General features: G+C 32.5%; 3 protein-coding genes across 7 annotated transcripts; 1 reads left to right on the top strand and 2 right to left on the bottom strand.

Annotated features, from left to right (window-relative positions):
- The first annotated feature begins 1653 nt into the window (after positions 1-1653).
- Positions 1654-6043, top strand: LOC114166043 (probable polygalacturonase). The gene is made up of 6 exons (XM_028050696.1): positions 1654-1790; positions 1979-2314; positions 3432-3552; positions 3998-4172; positions 4296-4366; positions 5222-6043. The coding sequence occupies exons 1-6, from the start codon at positions 1761-1763 to the stop codon at positions 5929-5931; spliced, it is 1443 nt and encodes a 480-aa protein (XP_027906497.1). The 5' UTR covers positions 1654-1760; the 3' UTR covers positions 5932-6043.
- Positions 6044-6179: 136 nt separating this feature from the next.
- Positions 6180-12153, bottom strand: LOC114166044 (mitogen-activated protein kinase homolog MMK2). The gene is made up of 6 exons (XM_028050697.1): positions 11797-12153; positions 10928-11057; positions 10064-10201; positions 8542-8874; positions 7455-7638; positions 6180-6818 (listed from the first exon to the last, which is right to left on the bottom strand). Exons 1-6 carry the CDS (start codon positions 11955-11957, stop codon positions 6643-6645), a joined length of 1122 nt encoding a protein of 373 aa, XP_027906498.1. The 5' UTR covers positions 11958-12153; the 3' UTR covers positions 6180-6642.
- Positions 12154-15833: 3680 nt separating this feature from the next.
- On the bottom strand, positions 15834-18024 carry LOC114165688 (ubiquinone biosynthesis protein COQ4 homolog, mitochondrial). 5 transcript variants are annotated; one of them, XM_028050253.1, is made up of 4 exons: positions 17850-18024; positions 17464-17572; positions 16912-17121; positions 15834-16562 (listed from the first exon to the last, which is right to left on the bottom strand). In XM_028050253.1, exons 3-4 carry the CDS (start codon positions 17092-17094, stop codon positions 16071-16073), a joined length of 675 nt encoding a protein of 224 aa, XP_027906054.1. In that variant the 5' UTR covers positions 17095-17121; positions 17464-17572; positions 17850-18024; the 3' UTR covers positions 15834-16070. The 5 variants fall into 5 exon arrangements, with proteins under 5 accessions (XP_027906054.1, XP_027906055.1, XP_027906056.1 ...); XM_028050254.1 differs by having other exon boundaries at positions 17425-17572; XM_028050255.1 differs by having other exon boundaries at positions 17464-17513; positions 17850-18014.
- Positions 18025-22534: the final 4510 nt, after the last annotated feature.

Below are 22534 nucleotides of genomic sequence, written 5' to 3' on the forward strand. Positions count from 1 at the left end.
ATAAAAAAAATAAAAAGCATGTTTTGGAATCACCCTTTAAAAAATATAAATAAATTGTAATCACAATTTTAAACACGAATTTAATAAAAAAAATTATGTTTCAAAACACTAGTTTAATAAAAAGATAGATTGAACTATTTATCCATATTATAAAAAATTGAAAATTTGTCTATTTCAATAGTTACAAAAGCAAATTACACTTGAAACGAAAACCTCCCATTGCCACACTCTCATACTCCAAATGGAAACCCAATATGACTTTGACAATATTTCGAGAAACTTTGACAATAGGACTTTCACACGATTTTTTTTTTTCTTCAATTTATTATTTTCCTTTACTACTTTTTTCTTTTTCTTTTAAAAAAAATCACTTTTTTCTGGAACATTTTATTCATATAAAAGGTTTTCAAAAGGTAGTTGCTGTAAAATAACCCTTTTTCCTGAAAAATTAGAAGACAGAATAAGTGTCGTAGGTAAAGAAGGCATTGAAATGTAGGTAACCGCAATGTAGCAAGCACTACTCCAAATAGTTGTTTGGTATTGCTTGTGATGGAATGGAGTAGTTGTGATTGAAAACTGTCAAAATCACTATTATTTCCTTCTTAATGCTCATCTTTCTTTGGTTTCTCATGCTATTTGGTACAGTTAATTAAAGGATCACAGAAATGACTTTTTCCAACCTCAACAACATTTCACCACTATCAATTGTTAATGCAAGAAATTATTATATTTTCGCTGTCTTTTCAATTTATGCAAACAACCAAATATAAATAATCTGTTTTCTTCCTTTCTTATTTCCATTCCTCTACACAAACCATATTTTTTACTCTCGTTTTCCTATTATTTTCTTTTTTTGTCATCCAAACATCCCAAATAATTCTATGAAATGGGTGGTTAATAGTGGGGATTGGCGTTGGCTTAAAGGAAAAGAAGAAGACCCAAAAAGATAAGTGAGAATTCCAATAAGAAAAAAAATATGTTCCAATACTATCATAGTAGATACCACACCAACCCAATATCTCACATTTCTAAACTTCTTCCTAAATTCATAAAGCATAATCATAACAAAATTGCACTGATATATGTTCAATATATGGGTCTTTAGAGAGGTAAACTCTTGGTAAAAACTTACACTTGAATTTTCAATATATATTTTCTCACATTCTTACCATATTATGCCAAGACATAAATCTATTTCTATAAATTTCGAAAAAACAAGTTATGCAACATTTTGCATATGTAAGGACATGTGAGCACAATAAGATTAAGAATACAAGTTACAATTAATGTTCCTTTCTCCTTAAGAGATTCTAACTCAACAAAACCTTTGAACCAAATGGAAATAAACGAAAATCCACTCATGAATTCGGAGAAAACAGGGCAACTCCTATTTGAAGTTGCAACTAGGATTGAATGAAGCCTTGGACGCAACAAATACAGTATCATTCTTTTGGCACATCATGGCTCCTAGGATAACAAGTAACCTTGGACATGTTTGTTTTTGTGTGTCTAGGAACGAGAAAAAGAAGATTTGGTACATAGGTTATAGGCATATTTACCAAATTGTTTATCAAGAGAGAAAAATAATTGTTGCTTATTTAGTTAAACAAATCCTAAACAATAATCATTCACCTTTTTGAATTTTGAGAATTCATGAATGAACCTAGTGACCGTATCTAAACTTCACCTATAAATACTTGGCATGGTTGCTGCACTCTTCACATGTACCTCAAACAAATACAAAAGTATATTTTCTTAGTATGGAGCTCTTGTGGAAAGCTCACATGAGGGTACAACTTAGACCCTTTTTCCTCCTCTGTCATTCTAAGTTGCATTTTTGTTTCATATAGCAATTCTTTCCTGCATATACTTTTAGAGCTTATGCATGGAAACCGTTTGACAAATGTATCGAGTTACGTGTATACATATATCTTCATTTTCTGCACTTTTTTTCTCTGAGGGGTGTTTTGTTTTACAGGTAATTAGATTGGTTTGTGGTCTTCTTTTGGTGACACTGCTAAACTCAGAGGTAGCAGAGAGCAGAAAATCAAAAACTGTTGGCACTTCTTTTGAATACAAAGCTATAAATTGCAGGGCATACAGTGCTTCATTGACGGATTTTGGTGGTGTTGGAGATGGAAAAACATCAAACACAAAGGCTTTTAAGTCTGCAATCAGTCATCTGAGTGAGCATGCTTCAAAAGGGGGGTCTCAGCTTTATGTTCCTGCTGGAAAATGGCTCACTGGGAGTTTTAGTCTTACCAGTCATTTCACTCTCTATCTTCACAAAGATGCTGTTCTTCTTGCATCTCAGGTATCTCTCTCATTTTTGTTCATTCTTTGATGAAAAAGTTATCACAAATATGAGATTCATGACCTGGTCAACATTCAGTTTCTTGATTTGCAGCTACTATAGTCCTGTTTCTCTTGCTGAGATCAGTTACATAGATTATTTGATACCATTAGTTTCAGTTAATGATCAAATCTCTTAGTCTCCTTCTAAACCTTTTACACAAAGATCTTTTAATATACTTTTTGTATGTGTTTCTAATAACCTTCTGTTCACATGTCCAGATAATGTTAACTGATTTTCTGACCAAACCACAAATATCAGTTTCTTTGTATGTTCTCAAGGTGTTATACTGTTCCTGTATAGTTGAAAAAACTATTCTACTGATTCTGGTATTTGAACTACTGTTTTTTCACCCACTTAGCTTCTTTTTCCCTTTCTTGCACCTTTCCTTGTGGCAGCATTTTGGGAGAACTATTTTCCAAATCTGACAAAAAAAACCAATAATAAGTCAAGGAAGTGGTGCTATTAAGCTTTCTTTTTGGTGCATGGGAAAATATATTATGTCAGTGGACTTCACTGATGGAAAATTAGTAATATGTTCTTAGTTTGATTTCAAAACTAAATGAAAAACAGAACTAGTTTGTTATTTATCGCTGTCATAGTGTCATAGACTCGTGACTTACGGATGAAATTGGAGATATACCTTTTTAAAGGGATTCACTTGAGTTACAAATAAGGTAAAATGTTGGATAAATGAAATTCAAACGTGTCACAAGGTTCTTCACTTTCTACTGTTACTAGAAAACTAGGCCATCAAAGCAATGTTGTCAAAGTAACTCGTGAAAGCAATTTACAAACTCCCAAACCTTTGATCAACAAAAACTGTTCACAAACTCACTAGAAAAATTTGGTTCCATATGAAAGGAACCTTCAATCCCCAAAACCAAAATCAAGTCAATTTTTCATCCCTTCACTTTTGGTTATTCCTGACATAGTCTGGTCCAAAACACTTTTTGTCTCTTTTCATAGGGAGCAGTTCCTAGAGTGGCACATTTTGTAGCACTTCCATGTGCAACACCACTAACCAAAGTTTTTCTTTGTATTAATATTAGTCATTAATTAATATAAACTGGTGTAGGATATTAGTGAGTGGCCTGTGATTGAACCACTCCCATCGTACGGTAGAGGAAGAGATGCAGCAGCAGGAAGGTACACCAGCCTCATATTTGGAACAAACCTCACCGATGTTATTGTCACAGGTATGCAAAAAGTTGCATGCATGAAACAATTATCAAACCAGTAGTTAAGGGTTGGTGAACCTTTTCAGCAAACATGTGCTACGCATCTAAAGTTTGAATTCCAAGTAGCCAAAATTTCCTTTCTCTGATTCAATGTATTCCCATTAGGCTTTCTTTTCTTTCTTTTTTTCCTTAAACATTTTGGATTAGTTAATTGTTTAATTTAATATGTGCACTCAATGTATCTCTCAAGAGCTACTTTGCGTCAAATTAGACATACAGTTACTTTCAGAACAGGCTGGTTAATCTTTTGTGACTAATGATCATATTGCAATTGCATCCCTTTATTGGTCCCATGAGATGATTTCTTAAATTCCAACAAAAAATAACATCAGTTTCATGTCATTTAAAAATTTTCTGTAAGTTTGATGTTACATTAAGGTTGATGTCACTGTTGGGGTGATAGGTGACAATGGCACCATAGATGGTCAAGGAGCATTTTGGTGGCAGAAATTTCACAAGAAACAGTTGAAGTACACTCGTCCATATTTGATTGAATTAATGTTCTCAGACAAGATTCAAATTTCTAATTTGACCCTCCTAAATTCTCCATCATGGAATGTTCATCCTGTTTATAGCAGGTAACTTGTTTAAGTTATAAATGCCTTAAGATTACTATCAGATTACTATCAGAAGCATTATTAAATCTCTGAAATGTCGTTCCAATTTCAAGATTTTATGATAATTTTTTGAACACTGTACAGCAATATTATTATTAAAGGCCTCACCATTATCGCTCCTGTCCCATCTCCAAACACTGATGGCATCAACCCAGGTGAGTATGTGAAGATTATTTGTTATATATATGTTCCAGTGGGGAGAACATGCCAATTAAAAAATAGTAAGAGAAACTAATATTAACCATCCAAGTTTACGTAAATGTTAATATTAATTTAGTTATTTATATATGATTGTATGGTTATAAGTAGTTTTTCCTTGTATCATATATGGATTTTCACGCTCTCACCTAATATGCAGCTGATAAATTTTTTTGTATCATCTAAGTATTTTAAATTTTAAAAATATATAAATAAATAAATTTGAAAAGAACATTAATTGTTTTCATCGTTAATAATAATATTTTATTTAATTAGATAGAAGTGAATTAAAGAAGTAAAACTTTTAAAAGGTGCTGAGAAAATTATGAAAAAAAAGGGTAATGCCCAAAACTTTGAAATTTTCATCCTTTCTACAGAAAAGTCACTATATGTTATGTCAAAAATTTTAAAAGTAAATTCAAAATTTATTTTGTTTAGATTATAATAGTCTTAAAATGCAATTTATCCAGGGAGAAAATCTCAACTTTAATATAATTTATCAAGATTAAATAAGTATTTAAACATGAGACTTTAAAGAAAAGGAATAAACATTAAAAATAATTTCAGTTAAGAGGGTTCAAAATCACTAATTTGGTCCTTTCTAGGGAAACCTTTCACAAAGTTTGTCTTCATCCATTCTATGAGTCTTCAACTTCACTAATTATTAGATAGGAAGAAACAAAGAATCAGATTTCAATAGTATTAAAAACAATTCTAATAAAATAATTAGAATTGTTAAAGATGCTAGCACAGAACAGGTTTTGGACGGTGAGTATATTGATATTATCACTTTTCCTTGTTTTCTGCAATAGATTCTTGCACAAATACCAGAATTGAAGACTGCTACATAGTTTCTGGAGATGACTGTGTAGCAGTGAAAAGTGGATGGGATCAGTATGGCATAAAGTTTGGATTGCCCACAAAACAACTAGTGATCAGACGGCTAACATGCATTTCTCCAGAAAGTGCAGCCATTGCCTTAGGAAGTGAGATGTCGGGTGGAATCCAAGATGTCAGAGCAGAGGATATCACAGCCATTCATACAGAATCAGGGGTCAGAATCAAAACTGCAGTAGGGAGAGGAGGGTATGTGAAGGACATATATGTAAAGGGAATGACTTTGCACACCATGAAATGGGTTTTTTGGATGACTGGTAGCTATGGCTCCCATGCTGATAGCCACTATGATCCTAAAGCCTTGCCTGAGATCAAAGGCATCAACTACAGAGATGTGGTGGCAGACAATGTCACCATGGCTGCTAGGTTGGAAGGAATCTCCAATGACCCTTTTACTGGAATCTGCATTTCCAATGTCACCATTAACATGGCAGCCAAGGCCAAAAAACAACCATGGACATGTACTGATATTGAAGGGACCACAAGTGGGGTGACTCCTAAGCCATGCAGTTCTTTACCTGATCAAGGGCAGCAGAACATCAACCCCTGTGATTTCCCCACAGATGATTTACCAATTGATTCGTTGCAGCTTAAGAAATGTGTTTACCTAATTAAACATGCATGACTACACTAGTGATACAATGTTTCATATAGTTATTTATGTAAGTCTAGTCTTTACCATCTTATCCACAGTACAGAAATCGTTACTCGTGTAGAGCAATGAATTTTCTGTGAAATTATTGTCACAAAACAATTTTCCTTTTGCTAAAATTTCATGCAATGGCTTTAAGCTTCTTAGAACCTATATATTATGTTGTTACATGAGTCAAGTTTTGTCTGTTAAGTTCTGCTAAAAGGACCACTGCACACGTCTGACTTAAGAAATTTTTTAAATTATTTTAAATTATTCGAATACTAACAAACCATTACATTTTATGTCATACAATGGGAACATGGGATAATGTCTGTCCACACAAATGAAAAGTTGTGTATTTATCTTGGTGTGAATGATGAAAAACTGGCAAGATGAGTTCAGTGCACGGTCCTGGAGTCTAAAATGAAGGATAGAAGTGCAACAAGGAGTTGGAGCTCAAGAATATTCAGCTGAAAAACTGAGTAAAGCTGCACATCTTCTGATCCTTTCCTCAGTACAGTACAACAATATGATTATCCAAGAATCTGAGATGAGACTGAAATGAAAGAAACCTCACAACAACCTCAGATATGTCCAATATGTTTCATGTTCTGTGGTGCTCTGCAACTTGCCAAAGTAGTGTCATAACGTATATTAGTTATCAGGTATTTCGCTAAGCATATACAACATAAAAACAAAATCTCAGTAGACTGGTGGATGAGGATTGAACTTCACAGATTCTCTCCAGATGAGTTCCTTGATATCTTCTTCAGTGAATGACGGTTGCTCAAAGTCAAAACTGAAGGGTCTAGTGCAAACAGGTTCCTCATTGATGTCGTGGAGAGGTGCCATGTATGGGTGGCTCAATGCCTCATCAACTGAAAAGAATTAAGAAATAGGATACAATTTAATAAAAATATAGACAAAAGAGAATCTCGTTATTTATAGATATGAACACTCTCATTGTATAATATTTGTACAAATACATCTAACAGAAATCACTGAATTCCCATCTCATCATTATCATCATTTGTGGTATGTATATTGTTCAGAAAAAAAAAATGATGTTTAAATGACTTCACAAAACTAGTTGGCTTTACTCTTATGTTAAGAACCTTGGGAGAACCACACCACAAATACTAGATATTGTAACAGCTTTTACACACCACCTAATGGTAACAGGTTCAAGATAGCCGTACAAACTAGTCATTGATTTGGTTGTTCTAAACTGAGAAGTCATTTCTAGGCCAGAAAACACTACAGACTTACAAGGGTACCCTTCAAAACAAAATTGGAAAAAATTGTAACAGATTTTTAATTCGTAACCTCATATTTTAATTATTATTCCCGTTTATTTTTTTCATGAGGTACTTATTGGTGCTAAAGTTCATAACTTGGTCTTTCACATCTGTCCCTATATATATATCATTCCAATTCATATACTGCTCCAGGAACAATAAAAGTCACAGACAGCTATTCATAAAACTGTGGAAAAAGTTCTGCATGCTGAATACCTGTAATACGCCTGTTAGGATCAAAGATAAGCATCTTCTCCAGCAAATCAACAGCACCAGGAGACATGTTGGGAAATCTAGCAGAAAAGTTTTGCTTTGGATACTGGGGAAGCTGTTTTACATATCTACGAGCATTATCACTTCGTAGAAATCCAAGGCTTGCATCATCGGGTGAACCAATCAGCTTTTTGAAAGAAATGAGAATTGTTATTGTATTGTTAATTTTAAATCAGTAAGAGATCTCAAAAGCATGAAAGAATGAAACTTTACATTCTACCAGGAAACTGTATAATCTGAATCTATTGATAACCTAGAACGGGATGGGTCAGAGACTATATAAGCATTCTTAATTTAATCAATTTTCATTTCTTACATATATGATTTCCTTAGGTTTCTCAAAACGCCAAAAGAAACCAAGGGTACAAAAGTAGTCATAGACAATACAATTCTTTAATATTTTTTAATAACAATATCATATGGTCTACTCTGCTAGTAAAACTACTGTAAAGGCCAGGACCACAAATACCATCCTATAACATTTCAGAACTTCAAAACTGGTATACAATTTTGTAATTTTACATTTCCACATGGTGATACAGGTTGTAAAATCCAGAAGATATAAGCATAAAGATCCAAAATCTTATTGATGTGATGCATCTTTTTCATTTGGGCACAAGTGATATCACTGATGCACAGCTTTTCTTTTCATATTATTTTATTTCAAAATAAAAATTTTATGCCACCAGACCTGAATCCTTTGTCAGACACCATTAAAATATTCAACCCTTCAAAAACTTAGTTGTTTTTTCCTTGAATTTTCCCCAAATTCTATCATACTATACCAAAGAGGTCAATTTGACTGAAATAAACCAAAGGTTCAAAATAATCAAAGTACCAACAGCATTTCAGCAAAGCTTGACACCCAAAATTCACAATTGCATAAAGCTGTAGAAGTTGGAACTCTAATTTACAAGTAGATCCAACTTCCAGATCTAGAAGAGACAAAAGAAATACAAATAAATAAGAACATAAGCAGTCTCAATAGATTTATGATAGCAATCAGAAGGATGATATCAAAAACTAATACCTCAGTGACCAGTCTCAGCTGATGAACATAATCTTTGCCAGGAAAGAGTGGTTGTCTTGTTATGATTTCTCCAAGTATGCAACCAACAGACCATATATCAATGGCTGCGGTATATTCTGAACAATTAAGAAGCAATTCAGGAGCTCGGTACCATCGAGTGACCACATACTCAGTCATAAAATCAGTTTCAGATGTAGTTCTAGCAAGGCCAAAATCGGCAATCTTGAGGTCACAATTGGCATTCAATAGCAAATTGCTAGGCTTTAGATCACGGTGCAACACATTTGCTGAATGTACATATTTGAGTCCTCGAAGCAATTGATACAGAAAATACTGGGGAAAAAAAGAAAGATCTTAAGAGTTACTGTAAGAAAATATAAAAACAATGTTACACTGCCGGAAGCCTTAAAGACCACACTAAGTCCAAGCAGTGTAATAGATGATGTGGATCCCACAAGCGAGATAGGAGACCGACACCACCTAGTACACAGACTGAGCTTCATTCAGTGTTCCAAGGTTCCAGGCTCTTCAGGATGTTCATAAGTATAATTACATTTTACCTATTGATTTGATACATAAAACATTGAATGTCATTAACCAAATTAATCCAAAGCAAGAAGACTAAATTACTAAGAAAATTGCAAGGTAATTCAGCATATCAATGTAAATTATAAAACAAATTCGTATTAAAATATTTTCTCTAGTCTGTTGTAGAGGAAGTGAAGAACATTATACACATTCAGCTCAGATTTATATCACATTTTTCACATAACTGGAGATCAAAGCTTTGTCCACAAACATTAATACAGGTGAAAACCAAAGCATAACCTTTCCAAGGATTTAATTTATTTATAACAATGAAATGAAGTCACAAATCAACACCAAAAAAAAAGGTAGAAGAATGGGGGGAAATTTTCAGTAAAAGAATACCTCAGATAAAAGTTAATAATAGGTCTAAACTTTAGAGAGTGGCTAACACATAATGCTTATAAGCAAAGTAAAAGAGAGTAATCAGGTAAGGTATTATCCATGCACAATGTTATTGTTCAAATCCTAACCATAAGAAAACATGTATCATTGTAGAGGCACAAATTCAAGTCTGGTGTTATGCAAATTCAATAGTTGGCTCAAGTATAAAGCATGCTAAAACAAATTAATTTATGCCCTTGACATTATATTGGAAGTAAAACTTTGCAGAAAGTAACAACAATGCAACCACAGTATTGTAGCCGTCACAGCATAAAACATTGAACTGCAAACAAAACACTGATTTAGTTTGACATGAAAATATAAAACTCAGGCCTATTAAACTAAGATAGAACTACTTCACAAACACGCAATATAGCATACTCGACACCAATATTTATGTTCAAAATATCTACTAAGCAGTTTATTTTTGGCTTTATCTCCAGTTTGTGTCACTATACAACTAAAGGAGAGTACATTAATGAAGCTGTTTGCTATAAAGTCTTCAAACTACATAGATTAAAAGTCGTATGCTAAAAGTAATTAAAGTGCTAACCCGACAATGATCATCAGTCAGTGGTTGATTGGAACGTATTATTTGATGGAGATCTGTGTCCATTAACTCGGAAACAAGGTATACATCATTGAAGTTTTCCTTCTGAGGAGGTCGTATAATATCTCTAATAGACATAATCTGCATTGAAAATATAATAGTAATCTTAGCAAGTTGAATGCTAATGAAAATTTTAGTCAAAACTGAAGGAGGAAAACCCAATCAAACACCTTTCATGAATCAAAGACAAGTATACCCAGAGAACTAGACAAGTATTTTCTACAACTAAGATCGAAAGATTTTACCATAACCTGACTTAAATAAATGAAATCATTCATACTAAAGCTACTCACAATCTGCATTCAAGCATACAAAAAGCATTTGAATAAAATTATAGCAAGGATGTCAAGAAAGTCCAACTCAAAAGTATGCTTCTGATAAATAGTTATTTACTCAAAAACAAATTTGACTGTGCTAAATTGAGATTGTAAGAATATGAAGATAGATAAATAGCATTAACTAGGTTGTTTTAAAATGTTCAGCCCAACAGAGCATAAATTTATGCATATGGTGAAAATACTATGTATAAGAAAAGTCCATAGTGGTGAATCAGCGTATCACATTACAAGATGCTGCATTATGTCATTTCTTCTTGTTCAACGTGCAACATTAAACGCTACATATCAAAGCTTTTATAGAAGCAACAGAAAATGGGCGAAGAAGCAAAAGAAGAAACTGAAGAAAGAAAGTAATAATAGGCCAAATACAATTCACACAGTCTCATAGGGAAGTAAATAATTTAAATAAACAATAACATTGAAGAAAACAAGCTGTAGATGAGTGCAAGTAAAAAAGCATCAAAATTACGTTTGCATGATCCATGTGCCGAAGAAGTTTAATTTCTCGTAAGGTCCTCTTGGCATCTATTCTGTTGTCAAATGCATTGCCAACCTTCTTAATGGCAACTTCCTCTCCTGTCTCCGCATTTACAGCAGCACTGAAGGAAACAATAAAATTGTTAGTGTTCTACACATCTTTGATAACAGAAAATAAAGTGAACTCCTAGTGAGACCCAGAATTTCATACACAGTCCAAAACATATACATTGTACTCCATGTAATTGAATCTTGAAATACCAACAACTACGCTGTTAACAGCATCAGTATCACAAGAGCACCCAGACACAAAAAAGGAATGATCTCATCTCATTTTCCATTTTTGACTCCAGCAAAATCATAGTATCAACAACTAATTAAACACCAGAAACAAAATTGGAAGAGATTTGAAAGTCTACGCACTTGGCCAACATTTTAAAATCTACAAAAACAGTGTCTGGGAACGAGTAACACACAAATCCCATAAAGACACGGCAATTGGTAAAACAAAAACAAGAAAAATGCAACAATTTGAGCTCAAAACTGGTCTCCCTCACCATCAAACGAAAATAACCAATCCAATCTTCAATAAGTCAACAACCAGATCATACATAACTAAAGAATGACAGAATTCAAAAGCAAAAAAAGTTAATTGCTTAATTCTTAACAAAAGAGGTTTGATCAGTAACAAAAACTAGTCTTTGCTCCTAAAGTCAGCTAATCCTAGACCAGAATAGGAAAGTACAGCAACATAGCTCAAAGCAAGAAAACCCCTTTACCCAAAAGGCAACAAACAACAAAACAAATGTAATAAATTCAGCAAAAGAAAACACCAGAAAAAGAAAGGGACTTTTGACTTACCAAACAATACCATAAGCACCTCTACCCACAGGGCGAATAGGAGGGACATACTTTCTGGAAACTTCGAAGAGGTTGCCATAGATATTGTACTGAATGTAGCGTCCACCATGAGTTGGTACCCCTTTGATGTTGTGGTGGTCACCAGACTCAACACCAGACATGTCTTGTATCTATGACCTCTTCTGAACTCAATTCAATACCAGAAACTCAGAAGGAGCTGGAGGAAAGACCCAATATAAATAGAGTGATTCAGAGTGGAAAAGGAGCTAATTTTGAGGCACTTCGGTTTCAAGACATAGAGAGAGAGAGAGAGAAAGAGTGGTAAGAGTCTGAGGCTTTTCTAGCGGACACGCATGTGTGAACCCGTGATCTTATTGACTTTTCTTTTCACTTTTTTTCATCAACGTTGGTGTGCTGTCTGTGATTTTCCATTTCCAATCCTTTCTTCCCATTTTGTTTATTATTTTGATTACCCTTTTTGTTCAACTTCATCTTCCTTCCTCGAAAATCATAATTGTATCTACATTACTTTTTATAGATTTAATTACATATTTAGTTCTATACATGCTCATTACATCTAAAAATTATTCTTTTAATTCACGTACAAGTTATTTACTCTGATTTCTATGTATATTGCTTTAATTTATGTAGTACAGATTTTTGAAAATTAAATCAAACCTATATATAAAAATTAAAAGGAACTGGTTCTCAATGAATAATGTTATGGTTCTGGTGTTAAAAAATTGCATAAATATCAATATGCTGCTTTGTTTACCTCAAGTAGAGTATTATTAACTTTAAAAAGGAAAAAAAAAGAAAAAAAAAGAAAACAACTAGCAAAGCTGCAACATTTTCTTTGTTTTGGTCAATGCAAAGCTCCAACTTTGAAACTAGTTTATGCATTTTCAATGCAAGTACAAGATCTTTTATTATTATTATTTTCAAACTCGTGGTATGGAATTTAATAGAGAAATTTAAAATAAAAATGTAAACATTCAAACAACATTCATGGGTATTTTATATGTGGAAATATATAACCAGCTGGTCATTTTTTCTTATGTTGCGAAATATTTAAAACATTTACAACAAATGAAATATTTCGATTACTCCAATCCAATAATGCACAACCCATATGGTCTATATTTTTCATCAAAATAACATTATTACATTAATTTTGTAAAAGAACTGATAAAACTTTTTTAATAGTAAGCCTCAGATGTTTACGTATTCAGATGAACAATATTTATATGCATGTCAGTTCATAGTTTAGAAATTGTATCACCATTCAATTGTAGTTAAACAATTTTTTTGACATCTATGTTATCATGTGAAGTAACGAGCACGTAAAAAAGTTTATAAGAAACGTCATTCTACTCTAGAAAACACCGACTTTGTATTTACCATATTTTCATAAATTGTCAAAGTAACTTGCACTGATCAAAGTCAAGTCAATGAAATTTCTGTTTCTGCGAAATAATACACGTCCAAGTCATCGTCAACGTAGCACAAACAAGAATTGGTTTACTCGTTAATTTGAACACCCAAACTTACTTACAAGATTGAGCTTAATGGTGTTATCAGAAATGAAGTCTCTGAAAACCAGATTCAAATTGCAAATTATAAGTAAATTTTACAGTCAATGATTCATTTCTAATAAAAAAATATGTGTTTCTGATATGCAAAATACTCGGTCTTCATTTCTTTCTTAGACTTTTTCTTTGGGTCCTTGTTTTCATCCCTAGTGTGATCATGGAATTTGCAAACACAGAAACTTTCCCAGATTGTGGTCCAAACATGAATAGAGACAAAATCCATAAGACATGACTCGGAAACATTGGCTGTCATGTTCATCTGAAAACTCTGATACTCTTGAGGCTTTTATCCAATTGACATTATCATTCATTCCATGGTTTCTAATGTCCAGAATTTGAGGTAGAATCTAACAATAATATGCTAACAGAAATAAGAACCATAAAGAAAATATCAAGCTATAAATTATAGAACAATCCCTTATGATATCATAGTTGTACTGAAAACAATTTGCGATTTTAACATAACAAAATATCAGTTTCGGTTACTTTAGACCATATGTTTTTGTTTTGAACAGATACAATATACAGTTTACAGATTATAGTGACACATAAAAGTAGCAACTGAATAATTTTCCAAAAACGAGTAAAGATAGTAAATTATATTATTGTTGACAATTATTAATTCACGAATAACGACGAATCAACTGAAAACAGATCTTCAGAATAACTTAGAACAGGGGTTGATGATAAAGTGATTGAATAACGGGCCAGATTGACTTGTCATAGGGTAAAGCAATTTGACAAGTCAATCGACAGGTCAATATAACAGAAGGTATTAATAACCTTCATCTGTTTCCATCCATAATAAAGTAGTAACGAAAGCTTGATATACAAAACAGATAAGGTTCCATTAATAAGTGAAGCAAGAATCAGAATTTTATATGATATGGGCCCATCATCATGTTTTTTAGAAATCTAGCATTTATTGAACATATAGCATGCAAACAAAATAATTCAGATCGAGATAATTTCTCAACCGAATCATCAAACTCTCATTCATAAAAGGCTCAGCACATCCAATTCCATCTGGATGATATTTTGAACAAAATAATTCACACTGAGATAAACTCCCAAAATCGAATCGTCAAACTGGCATTCATATAAGGCTCAATACATTCAACTATATCTGCATGATATACTAAAATTGTGTTTGCTGTCACAGCATGGGAATAATAAGAATTGATTTTGACAGCATACTTGATTTTATAAAATATGGTAGTTTGATTATTGCTAAGTAAAATTGGTTTTGCTTCAAAGCTAGATTTGACTAGAATGATAAATAAATAGTAGCTTCTCTACTGGATTGAAAAACTAGCCAAGTTTAAGCAAACATGGTTTCGGGATAAAAACATCCAACAAACATCAATCACTTCACTAAAGAATCAAGTCTCACCAAAGTCAATTTTACGTACAAACGTTCAAAACCACATACCAATTTTACGAAAGTTGAAGTAGGGAGACTAGAATTATAGCTTCTAATAGTTCCTGCAATTTTCTGAAACTTTTGCAAGAGACATGCCAAATTTAGGATCCAATCACCATTAACAGCATGCCATAAACACCCACAAAGCAATCACCGAAATTGAGAAAGTAAGCACAACAATGCACACATCAAAAAGATGCTTAAGTCCTCAAATCTCAAAAAGCACACACACAATCAGGTTTCCACTTGCATAACCCATCAGATGATAGTCATCCCATATTCACACGTTGACATAAGCAAAAAGATGAAACATAAATTTTAGTTAATCGCAACGTCAGAAAAGCACTACATTTTTTACCCAGCAACAAAAAGAAATCCTGCTAATCATTAAAACTTTTACACTTAATCATATATACAATTTAAGTCAGGCTTGTAAGAATAAAAAAAGACTATGTAACAATATTATTTCTTACCAGCCCTTCATGGATGTGAATGCTGAGTCAATAAATCCGTCCAATCTGATATATGGGCCGGCCAAAAGGACCGAAACAAGAACAAACAACTTAGAAGTACTGAACCACAGTGAGGCTTAATTCATGTGATCAGAGATAAAGAGACATAATCCCTACTTCACAGTGAGGATTTGGAGCTAGTGTTTGAAAATTCTGAAGTAAGGGGTTCATATGGAGTTTGCATACAAAATTAAGGGACAGGATTCTTATTTGATGGTAGGGTTTGAAAATTTTGAAACAGTAAGTTCAGAATCTTTAAAAAAACATGCAATTTGGCCTTTAAGTATTTACAAACTTGCATTTTGCTCAACAAATTACTTAAGCAAATTAGTTTGCGTAGCCGAACTGTTTTGAAAAAGTGGTTTGGTAATTGAATTGTTTTAAGTTTGATTATTTCAATTTAATTCTGTGCGTTTCACAGTTTGGTTTGGTTCACAAGTGGTTTCTGCATACCCCTAGCCGGTAAGACAAATAAAGTCAGTGATTAGATTAGAAATTTGCAATCACATGGATTGATAAATCACTATTGATACAAGAATAAAACTATAACATAACAGGATATGTTGAAAAATAGAACTAGTGATTGTAAGTCTATTTTACTGATCATATGATAAAATCAAAACTAATTGACTAAGATATAAGAGGAAGGGGTTGTACAGTACAGTGGATTTTATTCCAAAATTTGGATAGCAAAGTTCAAGCACAGTGTCATCACCAAGACAACTTATCAAGACCGAATACATACAGCTAAGGAACAATGGGAGTAGGAACAATTTGCAGTTTTCTGCGAACATCTTCCAAGTCTTCATGAAAATGCCGCTCATAATACACACACATAAGATCAGTGGATTGCATACCAGCACGAATAGCCCAGGGGAAGTAATGCTGATAAAACAATTTCCTCTGCTTTCCACTGAATCTAGCAGTGCCCCCTACAACAGACAGCAGGCACATAGGAAGGCCCATCTGTTCAAACTCAATAACCTTCAACGCTGTCTCCCCAATCAAGTTAGTGGGAAGGTCAAAAAGGGTATGCCAGAAGTCATGCACTTCACGAGCTCTCATTGTTACATAGGCCAGTTCATCTGTATCCATGAACCGCACAGGAGGTCGATCATCTGGTGAAAAGTTCCTAGATCCCATAAACCTAGCATAGGCAGCACCGAATGTGTTTTCCGGCAGGTCCCAAGCATGTCCAACGTTTGCAGAAACAACACGAGGGCGCTCCAATAACACGGCCTATAAATCAGAATTATAAAAGAAAATGATTGGTTGTTGTTGTGGCATAGTTGTATGCTTCAACAGGCAAAAAAGAATGCCAGTTAATTTAGTGATAAATGATAGTGATTTAGTGATAAGTGATAGCTTTTTATAATCACTTTTATCAATGAGTAAGACCAAGGGCCAGCCATCACCTGATCCTAAACTCTTTGTTATCTCAAGAACAAATAAACTATGGTTGTTGCTAGTACTAGCTATAGAGCATCCAATAAGCAAATAGAAAAAATCAGCATCCAAAACAATATGGGCAGGAAATATCCACCTTAACGAAAAACAAATAAGATTAGAATAAAATAAACTAGCTCACCCTTCCTTCAGGGCAACTCTTCATCCTCTGAAGAACTTTCTCAAAAGCAGGCTTTCCAGTCGTCTCACCAAGAGCCGCTATCAAATCCGCTCTTCGAGGGTCCAACAATGCTCCCACTGCCGAACCCATTGCCACAGCAGCCTGCTGCCATGTCTTCAACCGAATTCTACTGCCTTCTATCATTGCAGATAACTAACTAAAACTGCCAATCTGATTCAACACATCATTATTTTTATCTTTATTGACACCAATAAATGTTTCAAGAAATATAAGCAGTTCTATCTCTACATTCTTTGCACAAAATATTGCTTGAAAGTTCTATCGTATTTCAGTTAGACATGTCAAACACCTCACACGTTTTGAGTTTAAGAAAGAGGCAGCAGCCATACCCGGATCATTTTATGATGATCCAGAACTTTTACAACCTGGCTCTAGCTCAACTCACCCCGTAGTTGGCTCCCTAATCCGTGTAAAAATTTAAAAAAAAATAAAAAAATAAAAAATCTTCTTTACTTTTAAGTGTAGTTAGAATCATCAGGATCAGGATCGTACTATCTGAATCGCGATTCGTTACAAAATTCTCCCGCAGTTACAAAATTCTCCTGCAGTTACAAAATTCTCCTGCAGCGATCGTTTGATGAATCGTTTTGTAACTTGTAACCTGAATCGTAACATGAATCGTTGAATCGAATGTGAATAATGTAATTGGCAATTAGGTTTGCATAACATATGATGAAGGAAAAAAACTGGAAAAAATAAAAAAGAAACACATAGGAGAAGAAACAAAGGAATATGAAAGTTCAGGGAAAAGATAAACAGGGAGAAAATGAACAGGAGAAGAAGAAGATCAAAAAATAGAACCACAGAAGACAATGTGAAAAGAAACTGGGAGGAGATGAATAGTGGGAAGGGAGAAGATGAAGGGAGAGAAAACAAACCAAGGTGACCATGAAAAGATGACCGTGTGAGAGGGACTGTTCTACAAAGCCCAGACAATTTTGCCTCAGCGTCCACCTCCCGGAGCGTCTAGACACGAACACAGCCGTCAACATGTGCACGAAATGGTGTCTGGGGTTTGTTGAGTTCGACACTGGTGGTCTTCTACTCTGTAAAATTAAAATTATGATTTTTTATTCATTTTTTATATTCAAGTAAATTTGTATTTTTTTTATGAAAAAATGAAGATTATAAGTCGGTTATGAGAGAATATCAGAAAATGAATAAACATCAGAATTAAATATTATGATTTAGAGTGTCAGATTTTTTCTAGTGGTGATAACATTTAAAAGAATGAATCAGAAAATAAAAATGATTATATATAATTTTTTTAAAACAATATGTTATATAATAAAAGAGCAAGAAATAAAAATATTAAAAATAAGAAAAAATAATCAAATGTATATTAAAAATATGATTAGATAGAAAATACATTGAAGATATGATAAAAGTTTTTATATATTGAATTAGTTGAACTATACATCATTGAAATTGAAACTTTGAAATTCAAACTCAAACATTGTAATATGAACAAATAAATAAAAAATATTAAGAATTATGAAACTAAATACTAAGGGAATAATATTTATACAAGTCAAGAATATTTTAATAATTTAAATGAGGACGAGATGAGAATTAATGGGAAGATAATTCATTAGAAAGATATAACAAAAATAGACACGAGTCAAACTCACATAAAGGATTGACACCACTTCAACCAAAAAACTTGAGACAATGAATTTATATACATGTTACTCGACTTTCTCATTTTTACACAATATGAGACTTAAACAATTGTAATACCAATTGTGGTCTATCAAGTGGGGATAATTCATTTGGAAAATACAACAACAATGAGACTTAAGTATAACTCACATTAGGGTTTGATATCACCTTAAAAAAAAACTAAAGACAATGAGTTTATAAATACTAAACTTTCTCAGTTTTACTCAATATGAAACTTAAACTCACACTTGAAACCCAACAATATCCCCTTCAAGCATGAGCACCCATTTTCGTATCTTCGTTCATCTTAACAACACAACAACAATAAGACCTGAGTCTAACTCTACGGGTGGCAATGTGGGTCGGCTCAGTCCGTTTAGGCCCGGCCCGCACAATATTGTGGGCTGCCCTGCCCCGCATTTTTAACACGAGCTGAAAAGTTTGTCTCGTCCCACATAAGTGTGGGCCTGCGAGCCAACATGCGGGTCCACGGGCCAGCCCGCTTGTTTTTCTAAATTCTTATGATAAAATTTTCATTGTTTAAAAAATTGGGAAACTTTAAGAAGTTCACAAAATTAAGTAATGACTTTGGGAAGTTGGATGATAAATTGAAAATTCAACATTTTCATCATATTTATATTCGTACTTTGACATACATGATGTATTATTCAAATTTTAGCACATTAAAAAGTACATAATACTTGTATTTTCTAGTCATACAAGAATTTGGAACGTTAATGCAAGAGTAAAAAGAATAATTGATATACACAAATGCAAGTTTTTTTTTCTTTTTTTATGCAGCCTTGCAGGCCATCCTGTGCGAGCTATGGACTTTTGCAGGGTAGGCCACTACGGGCCTATGTATTCATTATCTTGGCTCACCCCGCATTATTTGTGCGGGCATGCGGACCTACTCGACGAGCTAGGCCCATATTGCCACCTTTATCTAACTCACATAAGGGATTGAAACTTATTTGATACTCAATTTTTTCACTTTTACCTAATGTGAGACTTAGACTGACACTTGGAATGCAATAATATCCTCCACGGTGGTGAGTCCCTTCCACATCAGGATGAGTATGGAGACGAGTGCGAAACAAATATTTACATATTCATCCTCATTCCTACACCAATTAAAAAAAAAGACTTAAATATACATTTGGACCCCATTTTCGCTGTTTTTATTCAATTTGGTCCTCATTTTCGTTTTATGTTCAATTAGATCCTTATTTTCGTCAAATTTTGGTCAATCTAATCTTTTTTACTAAAGGTGTTTAAATAGTTAATCTTTTTTGCCTATCTGATTTAGCCTATTTTTTCTTTAACACAACCACCTAGTGCAAGAAATAATGATTGTTTTTTGTAAATTATAATGAAATTCAGGGTACATAAAGGGTACATCCCATTGGATGGTAAAAAAGATTGATTAGTAAATTTTAAAATATTGTACGAAAAGTAATACGCAACTTTCCACTTATTTGTTTATTATGCCGCACTTATTTACTTATTTGGTTTGGCCTATTTTTTTTTTCTTCAAACCAGTCACCTAGTGCAATTAATAATGGTTGATTTTTGAAACTTATAATCAAATTTCTGGTAGCATCGCTTTTGATGATAAAAAAAATATTGATTAGTAAATTTTAAAAAATTGTACGAAAAACAATACGTACCTCTCAACTTATTTGTTCTTTATGTTCCACTAATTTGTCAATCTGATTTAGCCTATTTTTTTCTTAAAGACAGTCACCTAGTGCAAGCAATAAGGGTTGAATTTTGTAACTTATAATCAAATTCGGGGTGGGATACATCCTATTGGATAATAAAAAAAGATTGATTAGTAAATTTCAAAAAAATGTACGAAAAAATAATATGCAGCTTCCCAGTTATTTATTTATTATGCCCCACTTATTTGCCTATCTCGTTTGACCTATTTTTTTCTTCAAGCCAGTCACCTAATGCAATTTTTGTAACTTATAATCAAATATGTGGTACATAAGAAGTGCATCACTTTGGATGATAAAAATAAAAGATTGATTAGTAAAATTTAAAAAATTGTACAAAAAACAATACGCAGCTCTCCACTTATTTGTTCTTTGTTCCACTTATTTGTCTATCTGGTTTAGCCTACTTTTTCTATTTTTCAAGACAACCACCTAGTGCAAGAAATAAGGGTTATTTTATGTAAATTATAATGAAATTCAGGGTACATAAGGGGTACATCCCATTGGATGATAAAAAAGATTGATTAGTACATTTTAAAATATTGTACGAAAAGTAATACGCAACTTCCCACTTATTTGTTTATTATGCCCTACTTATTTGCCTATCCGGTTTGACCTAATTTTTTTCTTCAAGCTAGTCACCTGGTGCAAGTAATAAGAGTTGATTTTTGAAACTTATAATCAAATTTCTGGTAGCATCGCTTTGGATGATAAAAAATAGATTGATTAGTCAAGTTTAAAAAATTGAACGAAAAACAATACACCCCTCCCCACTTCTTTGTTCTTTGTGTTCCACTTATTTGCCTATCTGGTTTAGTCTATTTTTTTTCTTAAAGATAGCTACTTAGTGCAAGCAGTATTTTTGAAACTTATAATAAAATTCGGGTACATAAGAAGTACATCCCATTGATGATAAAAAAAAAAGACGGATTAATAAATTTAATTTTTTTTTACGAAAAGTAATATGCAGCTTTCCACTCATTTGTTTATTATGCCCCACTTATTTGTCTATTTGGTTTGACTTAATTTTTTTTTCAAGCCAACCACGTAGTGCAAGTAACAAAGATTGATTTTTGTAACTTATAATCAAATTTAAAGTACATAAGAGGTACATCCATTTGGATGATAAAAAGAAAGATTGATTAGTAAATTTAAAAAAATTGTACGAAAAGTAATACACAACTCCATACTTAGTTGTTTATAATTAAATTTAATAATTTATAATTGAATTTCAAAAATAATTAATAAAAATGTCAATTTTAGAAAAAATATTAATATAATTTTTATAAAGGATATTAAATTTGGTGTCAATTTGGAAAGGACAAAATTGATTCATTTTAACTAAAATTGAGACTAAATTGAACAAAAATAACAAATATAGAGACTAAATTGAACAAAAAAATAACACAACTACAACTAACACGTGGCACTAACGTTGACACGTGACATAATTATGACTTGACACATGGACAATTTTTAAAATTAAAAAAATTAAAAAAATTAAAAAAACCAAGAACTGAAAAAATGTTAACTATTTAAAAATTGTTACTAAAAAAGACTAAATTAACCAAAATTTGACGAAAATGAGGATTGATTAAACACAACACTAAAATAAGGACTAAATTGAATAAAAACAATGAAAATAGGGACCAAATATATATTTAAGCCAAAAAAATTAGGTTTATACCTCTTTAGTTGATGTAAATAATTTCCATCAAAAGGGAAATAAATTGAAATAATATCCAAAATGACAAGTCTATTTAACATCTCAACAAGCAATAGAGTTTTGATTATTTTCACATGAAACTAGTGATATATATATATATATTATCCTTCTTAACATAGTCACATTAGTTAAGTTTATATTATTTATTTATTCTAATTTTAAAAATAAGCACACTTAACTTAATTAGTTCACATTAGTTTCAAGTTGTATAAAGATGAAAAATTTAAAAATATTGTTTATATTACAAATTATTTTAGTATGTTAAATTATTAATTCTATAATTTAAAATACATGTTAATATTTTTATCTTTAGAGACAAAATTATTGGTTATAATATATTAACAAAATTATTTTATAGTGATTCAATATTATAATAAAAAAATTTATGTATAGAAAATAATAATTAAGTAAAACTATTTATTTTTAATAAAATATAATGTTAAAAAGTAAGCTA

Source organism: Vigna unguiculata, chromosome 10, assembly GCF_004118075.2.
Source record: "Vigna unguiculata cultivar IT97K-499-35 chromosome 10, ASM411807v1, whole genome shotgun sequence".
NCBI lineage: Eukaryota > Viridiplantae > Streptophyta > Magnoliopsida > Fabales > Fabaceae > Vigna > Vigna unguiculata.

Bases quoted from the DNA above. Each gene is read 5' to 3' on its own strand.
- LOC114166043 (XM_028050696.1), top strand. From the start codon at position 1,761: ATGGAGCTCTTGTGGAAAGCTCACATGAGG. The intron at 1,791-1,978 runs GTACAACTTAGA...TTTGTTTTACAG, and splicing joins TGTGGAAAGCTCACATGAGG to GTAATTAGATTGGTTTGTGG. The intron at 4,367-5,221 runs GTGAGTATGTGA...TTTCTGCAATAG, and splicing joins CACTGATGGCATCAACCCAG to ATTCTTGCACAAATACCAGA.
- LOC114166044 (XM_028050697.1), bottom strand. From the start codon at position 11,957: ATGTCTGGTGTTGAGTCTGGTGACCACCACAACATCAAAGGGGTACCA. The intron at 7,639-8,541 runs GTATTAGTTTTT...TCTTTCAAAAAG, and splicing joins AGCTGAGACTGGTCACTGAG to CTGATTGGTTCACCCGATGA. The intron at 6,819-7,454 runs GTATTCAGCATG...AATTCTTTTCAG, and splicing joins TCCTAACAGGCGTATTACAG to TTGATGAGGCATTGAGCCAC.
- LOC114165688 (XM_028050252.1), bottom strand. From the start codon at position 17,094: ATGATAGAAGGCAGTAGAATTCGGTTGAAGACATGGCAGCAGGCTGCT. The intron at 16,563-16,911 runs GTGAGCTAGTTT...TCTGATTTATAG, and splicing joins AGAGTTGCCCTGAAGGAAGG to GCCGTGTTATTGGAGCGCCC.